Raw genomic sequence first — 22,055 nt, 5'->3', positions numbered from 1 at the left:
TAAAATATCAGAAAAGATTCCCATTACAATTTCCTAAAGCCCAAGATGACATCTTCCAATTGCTTATTTTGTCCGACCAACAGGCCCGAAACCACAAGATATTCGGTTTACTATCACATAGAACAAAGAAAATCTACAAATTCTCACAGCTGAAGAGGTGGAACTATAGAATATTTGGCATTTTTGCTTGAAAAATTAACATTTTTAACAATTAATCTGTTATGAAATAAGTTGGCAATTCATTTATAACTAGAATTACCACCTCTGGGTTGTATGCTGCCAACAAGTGAAGTTGCAGTTTACATCCATGTCTGTCTAAAATGTCATCACTTCATCATTTTATTCTATTAGACATTTGATTGAAATTGTCAGAATTTGCATATGAATTCTTGAGTTATGGACAAAAAGGTGTTTTGTGAGGTCACTGTGACGTAAATCTTTGACCTCCAAATTCAGCTCATCTTTGAGTTCAAGTGGGTGTTTGGTCCAAATTTGATGAAATTCCCTCCCGGCGTTCCTGAGGTATAACTTTCAAGAGAATGAGGCGGACGTGAGGTCACAGTGACTTTGATCTCCAAAATCTAATCAGTTCATCCTTGAGTCCGAGTAGACGTTTGTGCCAATTTGAGGAAATTCCCTCCAGGCGCTCCTGAGAGATTGTGTTCACGAGAATAGGACGTACGGACGGACATTGGGACGTACGGACGGACATTGGGACGTACAGACGTACAACCCAAAAACAAATTGCCTCTGGCCACGGCTGTCGCCGGCATGGAGGAATAGAAATATAGGTTAGTTTTTAGTGATTTTAGCATTGCACTCCTGTAACATTGTTATACAGTACACAATGGACAGTTAAAAGACAAAAGTATCAGTCGATGCTGCATAACCAGAGACATTGTCTTTTTCATTCAACGCATTCTTCTTCCTTGTCAAAACCTGGTGCCTACATTGCCCACAATGCAACTCGAGGCAACATTGTAAAGACATCTATACTGCATGACAACCCGGTGGTACACATCACACATCAACACTTCCACTTGTGACACCTCGGAGGAAGGTGGTAGAGCTACAGGTGCAAAAAAAACTGTGAAGGAAGTGCTATCACAGTGCAATCTAACAGCAGCACTGCTGGTATCTATTAGTCAGTAGTAGGTAGTCTTCTTTATTAGTACGCCTAAGACTGACTAAAACTGTTTATCTTGCCAATGTATACAGTTGTAAGTCATTTTAAAAGTGATCCATAAAAGACAAGTAGTCAACTGTATCTAATAAGTGGACTGCACCCAACACTAGAACGGAAAATGGCCCAAGCTCCCAGATTTCACCAAGATTGCATCATCTTTTGTCCTTGGTCGATGACTTTGACTTTCAGTGCCAAGTGTAACTGTCCCAAAACCAGTGTAATTAATCTTTTCCTTCTAGTGTCCTACTATTATTACAACATGACATCAATAAGTGTTACCTACATTGGTTTAACAGTCCAGAATCTATGTTTGGAAAATTGAGCATTAATACAAGTTTTTTTTTTTTTTTTTTTTTTTTTTTATATACATTAAATGGTATTTTGATAAAGCTAACAATAAATTGATCAATTGAAACACAATCATTTTTCTTTTGTAGGTTATCACGCAAGCATTTTCCGTGCGGTCTTCTCTATTGAGGCCTTGAACAAATAAATACCTTGAGGTTTCTCTTTTTCCTCTAAGACTCTGCTGGTGTGCTGAAGAATGGATCTATCAGTGATACAAAAAGAAGAGTAATGCCTAATGGTACGTGGCATTTTGCGTTCGGTTAATGCTTTGCTTTTACGCTTAAGAGCACTGGAAAGGAAGCAACATTGTTAATAATGCACCAATTTATTTTCAATATACAATCAAACACAATTTCTACTAAATATCGTAAAAGGTGAACAGTAGTCTTTTCTCTGTATTTAATGAATGCAGTGTTTAACATTCAACACACTGAAGAAAAAAGACAAAATAATGTATTTAAATGACGATACAGGTCTTATCACAGTTATAAGAAAATGCTTACATGTGTACTCTACTTTAAATCCAACCATCTGCCAAAAACAGAACCGTCCAAGTCCTCCAAATTCTCAGATGCCATCTGACTACTTGGGACTAAGATGTCCAGTTCACTCCAAACCACACGGTCTGGAATCAAATTTGGCATTCTCACAAGGCTACTTCATAAGGCCTACAGTACTTTAGCCTTTTTGCGTTCATCTTGTTCCAGACTTCGTTCCACTTTTCCCCCTTTAACTGTCGTTAGAACAAGCTGTAAGTGAGCTGCAATATCGTGAGCCCCAAACCAAACATTTGTGTGCAGTTAGTAGAAAGGACAATAACAACAACGTGAATTAACAGAATTAAGGGTAATTATTACCAGTTTTAACGTCATTGACACTGTGAGCAGATCCACAGCTATAATCTGTTAAATAATCACAATATTAAAAGGATACGCTAGCTGATAAACATTTGCAGATAAAACAATTATCAGCTCAACTAGTGGCAATTATTTGATTCATGTGCACAGATATTGTGGTTATCTTGATTCGGTGATTTTGTTTCCTAAAAAGAACTCTCTTTCTTTACTCTGCCAAACATTTGATTTCAAAAAGCACAGGCTGGAGATTCACAACCATCCACCCTATAGGAGTTATTAAACTGTCTGTTCCCCAAAAAGCTATTTGATAAACTGCCAAAGAAGTCTGGAGCTTTTTTTTTTTATGTGTGAGTTGTTTAAATATGCAGTACAGCTGGTTTGTGTGATATTACATTCTTTATTACTGCAGCTTCTGTGTCTTTACATTTTATGATTTAACTTTTGGCAAGTGTTGGATTTTATTCCATTTCTTGAAAAGACATGGATAGACCTGCAGAGCTGGTTGAGGCAGAGACGATTGGTTGAGGTCAGGCATTGACCTTGAGTGATTAGGGTCAGGGTAGCCCATTGGTCAGGACATAGGACTTTAACAAATCAGCTTACCGGTACCTCTGTGAGCATGGACGCCTGGCCAATCCTAGCGCTTGAATGCTACGCAGGGCAGGTCTTAGCGAGAAAAGCAGTGGGATTCATAATAACGTGGATAGGAGTGTGGGGTATGCAATTAGTTATGATTTCAATAAAGCTAATTTGTTTTGTCAATAGCAACGCAGAAGTTTTAGACTTAAAGCTCAATGAAATAACCTTATTTAAAATTCAGACGAAAACTCAGATTTTTAAAATCTAGTGTACTCTTGCTAGTTGCTCAACATTATCAACCCTAGCTTTAATTTTACACCTACACTTTCCATGAAAAACCTTTACAAACCTTGTGTTCACAAGACTTTGAGTCAGTCTGCGCAACATTTTCAAAGGCACAGTCGGGGGTAAGGATTTGAATCTATTGAATAGTTTATCCATAGCGCTACGTCAGACACAGATTCAACTTCAGAAGGAGTCGGGGGTGGATGTTGCTGGTGGCGAAGGATATGGGATGTACTGAAATGATTGTGTTTCATACACAGTTCCTCCATGGAAAGAGAGTCAGAGCCATTTCCTCGAGGGAAAAAAATGAAATATACAACATAAATGCAACATGCGAAAGATATGGTTTGAGCTATGTTAGAACAACAAAAACAATTTAATTGGAACATTTCCATTGATTCTGTGATATCTTGAGGGTCCATTCTGAGAGGTGTCAGACATTTAGTTCAGCATTTGTGTATTTCCACGGCTGAATGTTCAATGTGCATGCTGTGCAGACTGCAAACACCTTTTCTGGGAAATCCAATCCAGCTTCAGTTCGATTCATGCCTGTTGGGGTTGTTTGCTAATTGGTTACTTTGAAGATCATCGGCCAGATGCTCACTATATCAATACAAAATTGACTGGAACTCAAAAGTAATTAGTACACTGATCAATGACATTCTTAAAGAATTTGGGGTGTTGGAAAGGACACATGACTCTACTGTTGCTACTGCCAATATTTCTCTAATTGTTTACATCTAGCTTTTCTAAGTCAGTTACTTGACTTATCGGTTAAATAACAACAGGAACTCAAGGTAATTGCAAAACAGATCGATAAAACTTCAAAAGAATTAAGAACACTGGAAAGGGAAAGGGCTTAAACTTAAAGAAAAAAATCTGTTTTTATTCATTCCTTTTTTAATGAATATTTTCAAGGTTCTGGCTGTTTCACAAGCTGAGATACTGATCATTGCCGATTTAAAGGTACAGTGTGTAGGATTTGGTGGCATTTAGTGGTGTGGTTGCAGATTGCAACCAACTTTAGTACCCCTCTGCTCACTCCTCCCTATCCAAGACTGCAGTAACGTGAGCCGCAGAGTGAAAAACTGTGGTAACGCCGTTCGCCTCGCTCAGAGGTCATCCTTACCATACTAACACTACTTCAGGAGCGACGGAGGTCAGACGGAGGTCAGACGGCGGCTGGCGGTACCACGGTTTTGCACTCTGCGGCTCACGTTACCGCAGTTTCACAAGCGTTTCCGAGAACTACGGTGGCCTTCAGGTAACGTAAAAACGTGAAAGGCTCTCTCTAGAACCAGTGTTTGGTTTGTCCGTTCTGGGCTACTGTAGAAACGTGGCGGAGCAACATGGTGGACTGCATGAAGAGGACCGGCTCCCTATCTAGATATGGAGGGCTCATTCTAAGCTAACGAAAACCCGATTCTTAGTTTCAGGCGATGACACACTAATGAAAACATAGTTGATATTATATTCCATCTCTGCTTATAGATCCCCTGAAATGTTACAGACGGTTCCTTTAACATTAGGTACACCGAGTGAACCTTTGACTTTCTTTCCTCTTTACTCCGAGTAGAAACTATTTCCCTGGTCATTCAATCAGCAAAGTGGTTCGTCCATGAATACATTACCCTTGCCCAGACCTGTGACACATTAACCTTGACAACACACGACCGAAACAGAATGTTATCTGTTGACCAGGTCACATCTCAAAGTGATGCCCCTCTCTGCCACGCGGTGAATAATTCATGCGAGATGGGACGAGAAAGCAAAGTAGAGGTTCGGCAACTTCACTTCAATCCATAGGCAAAGTGTACATATAGCACTCTCATCCTTATAGCTATTGATTATGTGCCACGTTGGCCAGCAGCTTGGCAATGGATTGCAGACAAAATAGACAACAAGACATTCCGAGTGTCAACACTTGTTAAGTGTTGACTGTAGAAGGTGAGCGGGGGATGGAAACGAGGCAAGCTGAAGGATTTGAAAGACCTTCGCCGCATGGAAATAAACACTGCCTTCTCATTCATATGTAATACATGGATTCCTGGGAATAATAGCTTAATCAGCCCCGTCTTTCAGTGTGCGGGAAATGAGGAAATTTGGTGATGTGCAGAATGACAGACCCTTATATAGAGGATTTGTCTGTTACACCTTAATCCATTAGGAAAGTCTCCTGCCTCAACTGTAGCAAAGCCGATTTGGAGCCTGCCGATAGCATCAGCGGGCATCAGGGAGGTGGCAGTTCTCAGGCAGAATCAGCTCTGCTGATACGCAGATATTCTGGGAGCATGTGCACGCTGACGTTCTGAGGATTATTTCCAAACTCCGGCAACTTGAACTTTGATGGACAATTAATAAATACTTTCACTTTCACATGCAAATTTCCGAGAGAAGTTCCATTTTCGGTGCCGGTTTGGATTTCTCCAGAGGCAGCATAATATCTTCCCCTCAAATGAACTAAGTCTCATTTAGTGCAGGTTAAACTGAATAAAATGTGTTGAGTAAAGACCGCTGTGCGAGGGCTTTTGCGTATGTGCACTACATCATGTCTCAAGTAATTGCAGAAAGATTAACATTTGTGCAAAATCCTCGTCACATGCTGTGTTAGGTCCATGCATAATGGATTGCATTAACTGCTTGAGGCTTGCTGAAAAGGGTGGGATGACAATTTTCTGTCCCTGAATATGTCAACACTTAATACATTTCTATTATTAACCTGCTGCTCTCATCACGTCTAATGATTTTCCGTATTATTTATTAACATCCAGAATACTAATGCCAATAATTGTATCGTCAATCTTTTATTCTGGCCTCACTCTGCATGATCAAACTAAGGTCAGGCTTCCAGTACTTTTGCAATTTTAACAATGGAAATATGAATTATTGTTAACTTATTTTTGTGGTAGTTGCCAATGTGAAAGTAAAAGTTTGGACAGGAGTTGGTCCCTTATGATGAGAAAGAACTTGCTTGAATGGACACACTTTTCATCTCCTGTGATTACATGTTTTGTATGAATTTTAGCAATCTATCTAGACTGGTTTTCAGTCTGACACAGCCCCCCCATAGAAAAAATTTAGTCATGCAGCTTGACTACAACTTGAGTCTCTATATTTGCTTACCTTTTTAGCGATACAGTATGCAGAATTCACCATTAGCATTTCCTGTTTGCAATGTACCCATGGATGTACAGACAACTATCACTGAAATACTTTGATACTGCAGAAAACTTAAAAACATGATGAGGCAAGTTTTGGAGTTTTAAGGATTTAGCAGAAATAATGATATCCTCAGAAAGTGTACGTCACACTGAATCTAAGGATATGTTTCTGCACTTTTAGAGATGAGTTATGACTCTAAGATGGGGGGACTAATTTTGACACAAACTGCGGCTCAGCGTCTCTCCCTCAGTGTCCCCCTGCTGAGGCGCGCTACACAGTTTGAATACCTCCAATGTAGATGGATGTAGACACCTGAACATGACACCTCATTCCAAAAACCATGGGCATTAATATGCTACGTCAACAGCCTCCACTTTTCTGGGAAATCTTCCCACAAAATTTTGGGATCTGCATGGTGCTTTTGGAGCTGCAGGGTTTCAGGCACTAGTGAGGTCAGCCACTGATGTTGGGTGATAAGGCCTGGCTCGGAGTCAGCGTTTGGATTCATCCCAAAGGTCAAGGGGCTCTGTGCAGGCCTGTCAAGTTCTTTCACACCAAACTGGGAAAACTATTTCATTGTGCATGGGGGCATTGTCATGTTGAAAAAAACCCCAAAAAACAGGAAAGGGTTTTCCACAAACTGTCGCAACAAAGTTGGAAGCAAGCTCTGTGGCTACAATATCCTTGTATGCTGTAGCATTAAGATGTCTCTTCATTGGAACCAGTGGGTAACCTCCGAAAAAGTGAAGCCAATACGAAAACTTAACTTAAACATGCATTCTTTCTAATAGCCAGCAGGGGGCGACTCCTCTGGTTGCAAAAAGAAGTCAGATTGTATAGAAGTCTATGAGAAAATGAGCCTACTTCTCACTTGATTTATTACCTCAGTAAACATAGTAAACATGAGTTTATGGTCTCAAAGCACATATTCTTATAAAAGATCTCCTGCCAGGTTTGGCCAGCACCTTTTCCTGGCCACAAATTTCTATTTAATATATGTAATTACACACTCGGTGTGCTCCTAATAAGCCAGGAGAGCCAGGTGACACAATGACAAATGCAAACTGGGCTAATCCCCGTCTGTCACGTACCGTTCTGATTTCTCTCCCCAGCCTGCTTTCTTCCAGGTTCGATGAGCCTCTCTCCTAGCGTGCAGAATCTTTAAAAGTGATTTACACTCCCTGCCATAACATCCTACCTTATCAACAATGCTAACATGGCAACCTGTGTATTTGAAATTTCAAGGAGTGTGGTTAGAATGACTTCTAGACATGCTGGAGATTTCGTTTTTTTTGCTGACTCGAGTACGCAAACTGAAAAAGGTGCACAGGATGCAAGTGGGAAAATGCTGTGAATGGACAATCATGTGCTGTGGTGTGCTGCACAATGCAAATTAATTCACCAGTCAGTGGAACTCAGACCGGTGAGGAGGAGCTACATTTACAGTGCTGTAGATGAGGGTGAATTCACTTTATGTTTGCTCTTTTCAGGCCTAATTTAGGACAAGGTGGCATGGGCTCTATTTTAATCCTCGTCCAAAAAATGTGAAAGTCACATTGTTGCCCAGGAAGTCTGTGAGTGCAAAAACTATCTAGTGACACTGCTGGAGAATAAAAGAATACTCTTTCCTTGAGCATTCAATGCTAAAGGTTTTCTCAGGCAGACCATTATAGAGGTCTGGTTATTGCATTTGCCAAACTGACAGTCACAGCTGAGACCATCTCATTGTGTAATAACAAAAAAAAGCATTCCTTGCCTTTTCTCTGCTTACAATATAGATGAACTTTAGCTTCTAATGGTGTTGGTTAGATTACAGTGTCTGCTGCAGCGGTGAGTCGGATTAATAAATGTATTATACAGTACAAAACACATCACCAGAACGTCAACTGGAGAGGGATGGAGGCTGGGGATTGAAATAGGTGGTGGAGAGGAAGGTAAATAGCAAACAGGGAGACAGAGAGGTGGAATACAGTATGTTGTTGTACCTGACTTCAAGAAGGAGGTTGAGGAGCAGGAGGAAGATCCACAAGCCTACGTCCAGCGATTTATGCGTCCAAAGTGCGGCAGCCATATCAGTTTAAACAGAGGACTCCTGTAGAGATGACAGAAGAGTGAGAAGGAGAGGATGTCAAACAGTATCAACTGACAAAGACTGGCAATATGAGAAAACAATGTAAACATGTTTATAGCTTAACAGGTAAATGCAGAAGTGATGGACATCAAATGATCGACAAATTGATGGTTTACTTTTTTGCTTAGGAAGGTTCCTAACTGAGTGTAATGACCCGGAAGTATCTAAGTAGAAGCCGTGATGAGAGCTGTTCCAATCCTTTAAATGCTGAGGAAAGGTGCTTCAATGCTTCCTTTCTTATCTCCTTTAGCATAGGATACACTGGACCATCCTTTACCAAAGGAAAGGAGATAATGCCGTCCCACAAGTCCAAACAATCATGCCTGTCTTGCATAGATTTAACAATTATTTTCACACAGTCATATACTAGTTGGGATTCTTGTTAATAAATATGAGTAGACAGTGACAATGTCGTTTCTTTATAATATAAGCATCAGTTAAAAAAAAGCAAGATAGGTCTATAATAAATTATTTAACAGTAAAAAAGCAAAATATAATACGTACTGTTGAATTCACATGGTAGGAAATATTGATATTGAACATTTTAATTGATATTGCACATGAGTGAATTGTCATTTTTGGTGTGTGCGGTCTACTGGAGCAGTGTTGATGGTAAAGTGTGACAGCAGCAGGAAGGACACACCGCGTGGGAAGCAGCCTGGTTCAGAAGAAGCTGTTTATAAAGCCTGCATAAGAAGTGGCGAAGTTGTAGTCCATCTTCGGAACATTGCAGTTTCACCACGGTAGACCCACGTCAATAACATCTACCGCCGTCGCATCATAATTACGGAGCCTAATGAAAGTGCAGTCGGATTCTCTGAGCACTGCGGTTGTCTTTTCCTAAGTCCTTATGAATTCTCCTTCACGTCTTTCCTCGACCTCATGATGTTTTCCATCAAGATCAAGGAAAAGTGGATAGGAAAAGACATTAGGACGTCACTTTTTGGCTTTTCGACCGAAGCCTGGGTGTGTGTTGTCATGGCAAAATGTGGTCCTGGAGACACCTACTGTAGCAGGAACTACCACAGAGGCATTAGTATGAGTATTTTGCCAGGTGTTTATATGTCTGTGGACAGATTTTGTCACAGTGATAGCGTTACAACCGTGCAGGATGCAGTCACAAAACTTTTCATGTGTGTAGTTGAGATCAAAATCAAGGCTGAGTTCCAGTATGGGTGTTGTTCGAGCAAGGGTGCTGGAAGTAGGGGGGTAGGAAGTGGGGAAGGGGCCATTGGCCATTGTGATTGATGGCGTCTGTTAGGTCTGAAACTGATACTGACAGTTTTATACCTAAACAGCATGTGGATGTCAAACACATCATATTATGAGTCTTTTTTATAGGGTGTCAATCAATGTGTAAAGTTAATGAGACCCTCAGAAAAGCAGAGGGGGTGTTTACAATATAAAGCAAGTTCAGCATCACATGTTGCCCTCTAGCCTACTAATGAGTGCAGTGAAAAGAGACCGGTTGTCTGTTTTGGTTTGGAATGTTACTAATATGATCTGTACTGCACGCACGTTTTCTCTAGTCCATGGATGCCCTTGAACACACACACTGCCGTCCGTCCTTCCACAGTTAACCGAACAACCTCTTAAAGCTTCGTTTGTATGTACAGCAGTGTCCCTCTCTCCTGCACGTCAGTGAGCGTTGGACATCTCCCGACAGTAATTATCTTGGGCTGTGCGCACCTGTCTGGAGGAAACAGCCCCCATCTGAGTCTCTAGCTGCTGATCCAAAACCCACCTGGTTAACGTGCCTGGTTATGCGACTCAGAATATTCTGATTGTATTATTTGCGATGAACAGCCAAGCAGTTAATTTCATATTAGGCAAGACATCAGCTGTAATTAATATTTAGTTGTATTATTTGGGTCCTGGATGGAGCCAAAATGTTACCGTACGATGCTCAAGCCCGTCCATTCAGCGACAGTGGTAATATCTGATCATTTAGCAGCTCTTGGTTCAAAGATACAGATTGGCTTGAATAATTGGTTAATAATCTTATTATGTTCGCCATATATTTGTCAATTGCTACTTTTACTTTTTAATGGTACATGAAGATGTTAAATGTTCATACATCATTTTTCATTCTTCATGCTTTTTTTTTATTCTTTATGCCTTTCTCCCTTTAGTTGTTTTTGGTTAAAGGAGTTATACTATTACTTTGAGATATTTGGAGGAGGGTATTGCAATTTTTTTTTCTTAGACTAGGGAAGGGTAATGAAAAAACAATAATAAACTATATTTTTAAGAAAATAAAGCACAACGTATATCCCCCCTCCCCACACCAATAATTTTTGTACAGCCCCTTACTTATCTATACCTATACCATTCATTATAACCATCACAGATGTGGGCCTAACTAATAAAGTCTAACTCAAACCGAATACATTAAGTAAGGGATGATGCCCAACGAGGTGTCCATTATTGGGAATTAATGGACGACAGCCAGAACCGTCCAACGCTATTCAACTTGCTACTTCAGGCTGCAGCCAACAGTACACATGGCATCTCATTTGTTCGTGAAATGTTGATATTGATTTCGGGTCAATGATATATGGCTGGATAGCTAGCTAGTCTGAGCGGACTAGAAATATCTCCTGTTGCCTAAAAGGTTTGTCCTATTTACTGGAGTAGTGAACAACGTTTCCATTGCATAGGAACCGTATGGGATGGTAATGATTGTTCCAGGTAGTAGCAAATTCTTAAGTGTTACCAGGGAAACGGAATTATGGCTTGTTAGAAACTTTAGATTTTGGTTGCAAAACACAAATAAATGGTCTTTTTCTTTGGCAAGTGACCATGGTACAGTATAAGCGTGATAATGCCCTTTGAGGTGTCCGCAAATAGGAATTAATGGACTTTGCGGAGGCGCGTCAGACGGTTCTGGCCTCCCTGTCGTCCATTAATTCCTGATAATGTACACCTCGTCGGGCGTTATCGCTTACTTAATGGACACCCTGCGGCCAATCGGAATCAAGTATTCACCCAGACGATGGTATAAATATTAAATAACCCACCTACATATCCTCAAACCAAATTACTCTGAATACTTACTGTTAAACTCATTCATATATTCATAGTGAGTGCTTGTGTCTGTACTTCCACCCACACGACCCTCAGTAATCACGAAAGATGACGTAGATTTACAAGCTCCAAGATTTTTAACAGCACACTAATCACAATTTGACCAAACACTACCAGGATAATACATCACATAAAAAACCCTGGAATAAAACACATTATACAGCAGTCTCCATCTTCCTTATGTCTCCACCACTCTATACATGTTGCATAGCGACTGCATATTCCTAACACTGTAATTATTGGTAATTATTGCGAGGTGGGTTGCAGTCTGGCAATTTACAGAAAGATGAAATGACCTCTCATGAGAAGTACATGAATGCAGCCTGGAAGATGAGGGAAAAGGAAGGCAAATGTCTGCAGCGGCTACATGGCCCACCCAAGCACGCACACGCGTAGCAGCTGTGTCGTACTTAAAAGGCTTTCATTGTGCTTTTGTGAGATTCAGCCCCCCCTTTATTGACACCGTATACAGAAAGGAGATCAAACACTACCCTCGGGAGAAACCGTGTTCTCTGTGCCACTGTGGAGTCCTGATCATTACAGGAGGAGTAAACAAATGAGTGCATTTGAAGATACACTAGTGTTCAAATAGGAGGCTCCACTGAAAATGCTAAAACCTGCGACCATCGTCCTACACCACGTTTGCGATGGCGCTGAGTGAAACCACTTTAAAACAGCTGTCTCAATATTGATTGTAGCTGAGCACCAAGTAAAGTCAAGATCCACATCTAATAAGTTTTTAAACTGGCGGCGATGCTCGTGAGCCAAAGAACTCCGAGTTACCAGCCAATTATTTCAAAGTGTTTTATATGTGTGAGGAATTAAAGCTGATGATGATTTCTTGGCAGTTTGTAACCTCAAAGATATTTCGAGGCGAGCCAGTGCTAAAAACTTTGTTTGAAATGAAGCGATACTTTGACGCCGCTGCTTCTGGCATTCAGCACCCTCTCGTCATTTATTTTAAATAATGTATGAAACATGTGGACAATTTCAATCACTTACCGGGGATTTGACAAGAGCCAATATACATTGACATACTGCTTCATAAATCCAAGAGCCGTGAGGTGTTATTGGTGTCAAAACATTTACAGTCATCGTTATTAACCTGTGACTTGAGTGTCCTTGCTGCCATAAATAAAGCAGCCATCCATCTATTTTTCTATGCCATCAACCGTCCTTCTTTGGCTGGGAAATACTAAAGTGGGACACTTCTGGATTAGGTGACACAGATCATGATGGTCCCAGTGAGCAAAATGTGCAAACCATTCCGGCTGTTCTCATTCATAGCTCTACCTACGAAAAGTAACGCACTGTTATTTGTATATATCCCACAAAATCAATTTGTATGTAATCGTGAACCAGGTAGTATAATGAGTGTAAACGGTGTGCTGGGAGGAGGTCGGGGTGGATGTGTGGGTCAAAAAATATTGGACTTTCTCCCAGGAGGACGCTCTTAGTATCTCCTGTGAAACCAGAAGACAACTTTTATTTATTTGTCACGTAGCTTCCATACTTAAGTTATGCAACTGTCAGTGTTATTTGAACCCTAACGTAGATTTATTTTCCTGTCATTTCCATATTTAAGTTACGCCACTTCTGTAGTTTTTTTAAACCAAATGTTGACTTATTTTTTCACGTATCTTCCATACTTAAGTTATGCCACTTCCAGTTATTTTAACCCAAACCACGTTCTTTTCCTAACCCTAACTAAGTAGTTTTTTCCCCTAAACCTAACCATGTTGTTTCCTGTGAAGACGGAAGTTTATTTTGAAAAGACTGTATGCGTGTAATGAGTGGAAATTGCCATGTGTTGCTGGACATTCATAGGAAAACGCACAAAAAATGAGTAATAACTTCTTGTAAGATATCATATGAACTATTGTATGAGGATACGTTGAACATTTTCGAATAAGCCATGTAATCTTAACCTGAATATGAGAGTATCCAGGTTATGTTTTCACCGGCATTGGTTTGTTTGTTTGTTCATCTGTGACCAGGATTACTCCAAAAGTTTGCTACGGATTTGAATTACACTTTTTGGAGAGGTGGAGTGTGGCACAATGAACAATCCATTAGATTTTGGTGGCGATTCGGTTCATGATCCGGATTCAGGATTTTTTTTAAGGATTCCGATCATCCTGAGCATTAAAACCACAGGGTATAACACATGCGCTGTACACATTGATGACGCATGACCCCGCCTTATCCTTCTGAGAGCAAAGAGATACGTGTGTGGATGTGTGGCGAGACATCGAGGTGCGGGAGCTGCTTGCCGTCCGCGGTGACAAAGATAAAAGCGGTATGACGGGATGAGAGACAACGTAGTGTAACGTTATACAGACATAACAAGGCTGCTGAATGAGAGAGGCATCTGCCGATATGTTACACGGAAACACACCGTGTTAATAATGAGCCGACCACCTCACGGTACCGCCAGCTGTGAGCTGTGATCTGTTTTTAAAGTCACGCACCTTGGCGGAGATATGCGCTCTCCGAGTGCCATTCTAGTTTTACATGCATTCACCCAAAACTGAGATACTTGACTAGCCAATTTAAAAACAAAAGTCTAAATGTTTCCAGTTAAAAGGAGTACAGTTCATGCAAATTAGCTCATGTTATTTTTCCTAATTTCAGCCCTCACCTCCTTTTCAACAGATGACAAGCTCAAGGGCAGGCCAAGTCCCAGACTGTGTCAAATTAAACCACTCTTGTGTTGCTTGACAAATGTGCCAGATTTTTTTTTTTCTTTGTGCATATCATATTAGACATCAGTGTTCTCAGCCTCTTTTCTTTCCGTCTTTCCTTTCTCTTTGTACATTTTGCAAACCGGGTTGAAACCAATTCTGGATCGTTATCCATTAAACATTTTATGTTCCCCATAAAAATTACAGAATGCCCTCTGGAGTCAGGGGTATCATTTCCTTGTCTTAATGTCCGTCTGAAAATTGCATCTCTAATTTCCTGACATATTGTCACCCATTCAAGCCACTTCCACTCACACGAGGATCATCTTTGCGCATGTGTCATCTTTAAGGCCTTAAATGTCCTGGATGAATAAATCTTTTGAGCGTACTTAGATTCCTTGATGTTCAGTCGTAACACAGTGTTTCAACCACTGATGGTCATAGTTGAAAAGGTAGGATGAGTTCTCATTAAAGAGACGGAGCACAGAGAGACTTTAATCATGTGCTCAGTAAACAAGAAAAGTAAAGTTTCAAAGGACTAAAGAAAAAAAAGAAGAAACGAGGAATAATTAATTATTCTCATTAGTCAGTCCATAAACTCCATCGTCTATCACATTTCCTATAGGATTCCCTGTTTCGTTCTGTTTACTGAGTACATGTCTCCTCAACACAAGTGCTAATTAGAGCTGCAGTGAAAAATCATCCAGAAAGCTTACTAGACAGCGCTCTTACAAGTGTCAACAAATTCTTTCTGTAAGAATAAGACAAACAGGCATTAAAAGACTGGCTGCTGGCCGGCTGTCTACAATTCCACCCCCGATTTACCAATACCTGTCATGCAAATGAGGGACTCTGGAGCTCAGACTGCACTTGAAACGGAGAATATGAAGGAAAGGAAAAAAAAAAACATGGTGCTTTTGTCGGCAAATTAAAAATAGTTTGCCTAAGGTGACAGTAAAGCACTCTCCATTTCCCACTCTTCTAACATTTGTTTTCAATTCTACTGTCAGTTTTTTTTTTTTTTTTTTTATAACCCAATGAGTAATGTAATCACATTTGACAGAATTAAAAGGCCATAAATGCGTTTGATGCAAATTAGCTGAATAATCTGACTGGATGACTATGCTGAGTGATTTGTTGAACAATACATGGTAAAATAAGAAGTGGCAGGGTCTAGTTTCCTCCTGGAGAGATGTCAGTTGGGGACAATTTGGTTCAGTTATTTTTGTAGTGTGGCAGTCAATCAAGGAAACTGAAATGTCATATTATAAAGTTCACGGTATGTTTTCCACGCAAAATCCCACTGGTGCAAGTTACTGCACAGGAAGTCAAGGAACAGCAAAATAAATTGTGGACCTCATCAGCCCAATAAACACTGTCGGCTGCAGTAATTGTTGAATTTAGGACACAGCTCTATAGACATTTAATCCACGTGGCTGTTCACTAAAAATAGCCCTAAATCCTGTCCCATTTGGTTTGATGTGACAGGCACGCACTGAGCGTCTACCAGCGATCTTTGAGGTCTGTAATTTAACTGTATATGTAAAAAGAATTTCAAAATGCACCTGAAATATTGGTGGGAAACACTTGATTGTAATCAGTATAACAGTAGGTCAGGTCATTTCTGCACTAACATAACTAGTTTGCAGCAAGAATTAGAAGCTTTATTGGTTATCACAACCTAGCTAGAGTCTTTTAATTTTAGATTTAAAAGAGAGTATGAAAAAACAAAGGCAGAAAAATAGGACAAGTCAGGTATGCTACTGAAGATGGATGGATCCATTTCCAAAGCTTTCTCCTCAATTGAAATGGAAAAGTAAGCAAATAACAACACTAACAAAGCACGAATAAACGGTTCAAATAGTTGGCTTACAATAATGCGTAAACAGTTCAAATAGTTAGCTAACAGGAATGAATAAACAGTTGGAATACTTAGCTGAAATTATTGGATGAACAGTTGAAAAAGGTTTGCTGAAAGCATTGGGCAAAAATTCCATAATAACCTTTCAACATATTGTAATTCAAGTGGTACACCAGGGTAGGCAGTTTCCTGGAAAAGCCCTCAGCTATTTTTCCGGGAGGATATTCCACCGTTGAATCAGGCTCTCACTTTCTGAAGGGACGTATACGTGCATCTGCATTTGCAGAGCGGCCAATAGGAATGCCCTCTCTCTCTGAAATGACCTGTGATTGGTCAAAGTCTTCCGTCGCATGCTAGATTTTTTAAAGCCTGACAACCGAGTCAAGAGGAGGTGCGGAAGTCTAGTTTTTTCTCAGAACACTTGAATTACAATATGCTGAAAGGTTATTATGGATTTTTTTGCCCAATGAAACCAAAGATAAACTACCTACCCCAGCTTTAATGGATACAATTGAAACAGATAACTGGATAAATGGTTGAAATGTCCAGCTTCTGTCACTTCAAGAGGTAGTATACAAACTTGACCAAATCAAGTTCAAATGATCAAATTTGGAACACGGATGTGTCGTTGATAAGAGATAGAGAACGCCTTTGCACATGGAACACAGGTGGACCTAATGAGCGAGGACAGTTTTTCCTTCTATTTTGGGACAGTGGGCGTGAGCGTTATTGTGATCATTAGGCCTCATCACTGCCAAATGATCAATGTATTGGGCTGCCGGGCAAAACTGTTTCCACTGAGACCCATCACGATTATGTTACAGCAGTGATAATTTGTCAAGATTTAGGTTTTGTTCCTTGCAGACATGTAATGAGAGTACAGTGGATCCATTATGAACACGGCGCCACATGACAATAAGCCTCTGTTGCCGTTTTTAGAGCAGAAGAAAGATAAATTCCATGCTGTCATTTTCATCTTGCCGTGCCAAGCTTTGGCTGACTAATGTTGTTCAGTATAAGCAGACTGTTCACAGGTGTTGAAATGAACTATAAAACTGTAGCATAAAACAACCCAAGTGGCCCCTGGTAGTCCAGTTTAATCAAAGCTAAACGTATTTTATCTCCCCTGAATTTAAGGTGAAGAGACTTGATAAATGCTTTTATTAGTGCTAAACTTGGCAGGGATCTATATGGAATAGATTCTCACTTGCTGGTTTTGCCAAGATCTACTTGGAATGAAGCTTACTCTCCTTTGACTGCACGTTTACGAGGGTGGAAAACGGCACAACCATCCTAAAATCCACTGTATTTGTCCATTAGCATAAAGAAATTAATATAAAATATACCAGATGGAGTTATTTTTACAGAGATAGGTTTGGACTTTTCATGCTGTGTGCGTAAATTTACCCGACAGTAGAGAGGGAATAACAGAAATCTGGGTTCCAAAATTAGGCCAGAGTGCTTAAAAGCAAAACACTGTCACAGCCCTTAAACATTGGTAATTTGATGTTCAGAAGCAGCTCGAACCTTTTCTTGCAAAAGTAAAATGTAAACTGCTTGCACAAGGATGTGGCTGTGACACAAAACAGTGCATGTGACAGTGAATATGACTATATACTTGACAAGGCAAGGCTTTCAGGGGCTTAAGATCCCTTCAAGGCTTTGCGACGGCGGACCGGAGACGAGTGATGAAACAATAACAGAAACTGCAGAGAAATCAAAATTCCTGTAAGCACTTGCGGGGACTGTAATGTTTAAACCCACCGACATGCCACCTTGGCTTCCATAAAATCCTGATGGCTTGCTGCTCTGGGAATGGCCTCATATACTGTAACACTGTTCCCTGGCCTATATGATGTGTCTCAACCCATTTTTCCTTCCCCCCTTTTGTTAGATGGATTTAACAGTCCCCTCTGTGTCTGAATAAAGCTGATTTAAACTAACATCGTGGTTCAATATTTCTATAAGCCATCAACAGTTCTCACCTGTCAGGTTGCTAATGGTAAAGATCTATAATGCTTACCCAGTTGAGCATGTTTGCACACACGGAGCACAGCTGGGTAATTCTCTGTAGATACCGCTGAATATACAATATTTGATAACCATTTATCAAATCTGTAAAGTATACAATCTAGAATTGACTGGAGAGTGTTCCCAGACACTTTTACCAACTGAGCTCAATAAACAGTGTTTACTCAATAACCCAGAGGATTAAAAAAGGCCATATATCATAGGGAGCATGCCATTACTCAGAATATTTTCCATTAACATATGACAGGTCACAATCAGTTGTTTTTAAATGAACTCCAACTGGAAGAGTGTAACTGACAAAATCCCTCTGTTACTGAAATCACACATGATTATAATGGTACTGTAATAGGGCCATCTGCAATAACATTCATTATTAGGAGTGTAAGAAGATATCCATAAATGAGTATTGCGATATTATGTGTTGTGATACTGTATTGATGCTCCATAACACTATCGATTTTTAACCTCTTAAAAATTCAACGGCCTGCCGTCAGGCGCTGCAACTATTGGATATTTCAGAGGTTGTAGTGCAAAGCTAGGGTGAAAGTACTGGCATCATATGAATCTCATATTATCTCAATATATTGCAATATATTGAATCGTCACCCCTTTATCGTGATGCGTATCACATCGCCAGATTCTTGCCAATACACAGGCCTATTCATTATACTGATGGAAGAAATAGATCTGATCAGACAAACGCAATAATCATGTAAATCAGTGTGACTTTTACAATTAGAGACACAGAACACCAAACGAATGGTGATCTGCATTCCAGTCACTACAGCCATGAAGTTAAAAAAAACAAAACAAAACCTGGAAAGCAGCTGTTAAACCAGGGACAGGGCAGCTGCCTTGTAGGTGAAATCTGTCACAGTTCATCAAGGATTCTTAGTGAAGAGCAATACCTTCTCTAGCACTCACCACCTGTGCACATGTATTACCTCAAGCCTTGTTACACGGGTTGCAACTCAATGCCCGCACAATTCAGATCACAGACCTTCACCGTTGATACTTTACAGTCTGTTAATCCTTTTAATGACCAAGTTCATACTGGTTTTATATTTACATTTCAGAAAGTAGCCTTTCATGTAATGGGAGCAAAGTTAATAGGCCATAAGTATAAGTCCTCTTTATGCTGTAGTTGAGGTCACAAATACCACATGTGGGAATGAGAGAAAAACATCATGATTAGAGGAAAAATGGTGTCTGGCTGATGTAACTCTCTGCTAATGCCGTTTCAACATCACCATTAAATCAACAGAAAAAAAGGAGCAGTAACATCATTAGCACTGGTTCTTCAGCTAAGATACATTGTAAGCTTTAGGGCTTTAGAGCAAGAAAAAGACGTCCCTGTTTGCTCAAGACAAGAGAATAAGAAGACGAAATAATAAGAAATAAAACAATACAATTAATGTTGTTGATCGTACTGGAAAAGCATTTCGTCTGGGTTTAAACTTCAACTGTATTACACAAAAATACTGCTGTTTTCATTTAGTATCCTTCAGAAAAAAACATATTAACTGTTAAAATCTGTGACTCATTGACTAATATTAACCTGCATGTTAATTTATAAACATTACAACAATTTGTCTGGGCATCATGACACCTATTTTCTTATTGCATTGTTATTTTATACAAAGTACAGTTAGGATAATAAATAATGTCAAATGTACCAATAATTACATCAAAAGTAACCCACAAGTTTCACATGACGACACTATAGCGTGAGCGTCTAAACTAAGCGGATACAAGCTATCAACTGCAATGCTTTTATTCTGAAAAGGAATGTTCTCGCCACATCGGCGATATTAAATTCTAAGTAAGAAAATGGATGTCGAACAAAACGTTTGTGAAAGGCTTAACCAGACAAGTTTCCTTCAAAGCTGATAGCATTACATGGCCAGCAGAGCGGGGCCCCACATGGAGTGGAAATTAATATCTCAGTTCAGACTGTGACAAGTCCTGCATCTTCTCAATGGATTATGATTACAGCTGGAACAAAGTCTTTGCCCATTAGGAAGGGTAACCAAGCTAGCTTAAGCATGGGAAGAAGTGGGCACCAGAAGGAAGGGATTGAGAACTGAGATGTACAGCACAATTTACAGTACCGCCATACGCAGTCTGATCTTGAAAATTGGCCCAGCGGACGGTGGAGTGAAATAGAAGTATTATTTTTGTTGAATAACTGTTTCATATCACATATAATATCCGTTCAAATAAGGGGATATTTGTCATGTATTTAATACTCATATCAACATGGGAGTGAGCAAATATGCTTGCTTTATGCAAATTAATGTATTTATTTATTATTGGAAATCAATTAACAACACAAAACAATGACAAATATTGTCCAGAAACTCTCACAGGTACTGCATTTAGCATAAAAAACAATAAAGAAACATGGCAAACTGCAGCCCAACAAGCAACAACAGCTGTCAGTGTGCTGACTTGACTATGACTTGCCCCAAACTGCATGTGATCATCATAAAGTGGGCATATCTGTAAAGGGGAGACTCGTGGGCACCCATAGAACCCATTTTTATTCACATATCTTAAGGTCAGAGGTCAAGGGATCTCTTTGAAAATGGCCATGCCAATTTCTTCTCGCCAAAATTTAGCGGAAGTTTGGAGCGTTATTTAACCTCTCTATGAGTAACCATTTCACATATGGTGCATCTTCCTCATTCCTTGCAACATTTTTAACTGATCCACTCACAAAAATGAAGAAACACATTTTGTTATGCCATGACTGTTAATATTTCTGCAGCTGCTTCCATAAAAAAACATACTTGCAGTAGAAAGTATTGAGTCTGCATTGACAGTTAATTATCACTCAGTGCAGCAAAGGAGAGTGAAAAAGGAAAAAAAAAAAAGTGAGATGCCTATCTTTTAGATGACTGTAAGAACAGGGATGCTGGAGTTAGATTACACTTAATATGACAGTGACTCGACAAACAGCAGTAACGCTAAGGCTGAACATGGCGAGGCTTCTCCCTTGTTGCCTGCATGGACACACATGCTTAGCCAGTCAGCTCACAGTGGCATTGACACAGCTCAGTCGTGTGCAGGGAATGATATTGCGGGTCAGCACAGTAAACTACCGCTGTGAGGATGCTATGGGAATACAAATGAGTGTGGGATGGCAAAGCATGCAATGTATACAGCATGCAATACTGTGTCAGTGCAGAGAGAACATAGGCATTTTCTGTGAATGATATGGTGCTCTAGCTCAGCCTGTTTGGCGTAAATATGCTATGCTCAGAGCTAGTGACGTAGAATAAACAGCGAGGAAAGACCGCTTATGGCGGGCGGGAGGGGAAGTGGATGGGTGCAACAAACATAGGACTTTCAACCAGGAGACCGAGACTAAAGACTTAGTTTACGTACTTATTTTAAAGTAACAGTGTGTAACATTTCGGGGGATCTAAATATTATCAGAAATGGAATGTAATATTCATAACTATGTTTTCATTATAATCACCTGAAACTAAGAATCGTTGTGTTTTTGTTAGCTTAGAGTGAGCCCTTCATATCTACATAGGGAGCGGGTCCTCGTCACAGAGACCGCCATGTTGCTCCGCCATGTTTCTACAGTAGCCCAGAACGGACAAACCAAACACTGGATCCAGTAGGAACCTTTTTGCACTTTTACGTTACCTGAAGGCCACCATAATTCTCTGACACGCTTATGAAACCATGGTACCGCCAACCACCGTCTGACTTCCGTTGCTCCTAAAGTAGTGTTATTATGGTAAGGATGGCCTCTGAGTGAGAAGAACGGCCACACCACAGCTTGAAAGTCAGCGGCTCATGTTACCACAGTCTGGGAAGTCAGCGAAGG

At 40.1% G+C, this 22,055-nt stretch overlaps 1 protein-coding gene across 2 annotated transcripts in view; it reads right to left on the bottom strand.

Annotated features, from left to right (window-relative positions):
- gabra3 (gamma-aminobutyric acid type A receptor subunit alpha3) overlaps positions 1–22,055 on the bottom strand; it is a 113,101-nt gene that overhangs the window by 68,896 nt on the left and 22,150 nt on the right. For both annotated transcript variants that reach the window (XM_037749044.1, XM_037749045.1), the window contains exon 2: positions 8,403–8,509. In XM_037749044.1, coding sequence (XP_037604972.1) covers positions 8,403–8,488 — 86 coding nt within the window. In that variant the 5' untranslated portion in view covers positions 8,489–8,509. The remainder of the gene's footprint in view (positions 1–8,402; positions 8,510–22,055) is intronic.

This window comes from Sebastes umbrosus, chromosome 17 (assembly GCF_015220745.1).
Source record: "Sebastes umbrosus isolate fSebUmb1 chromosome 17, fSebUmb1.pri, whole genome shotgun sequence".
Lineage (NCBI taxonomy): Eukaryota > Metazoa > Chordata > Actinopteri > Perciformes > Sebastidae > Sebastes > Sebastes umbrosus.
This window is presented reverse-complemented; position numbering and strand designations above follow the sequence as displayed.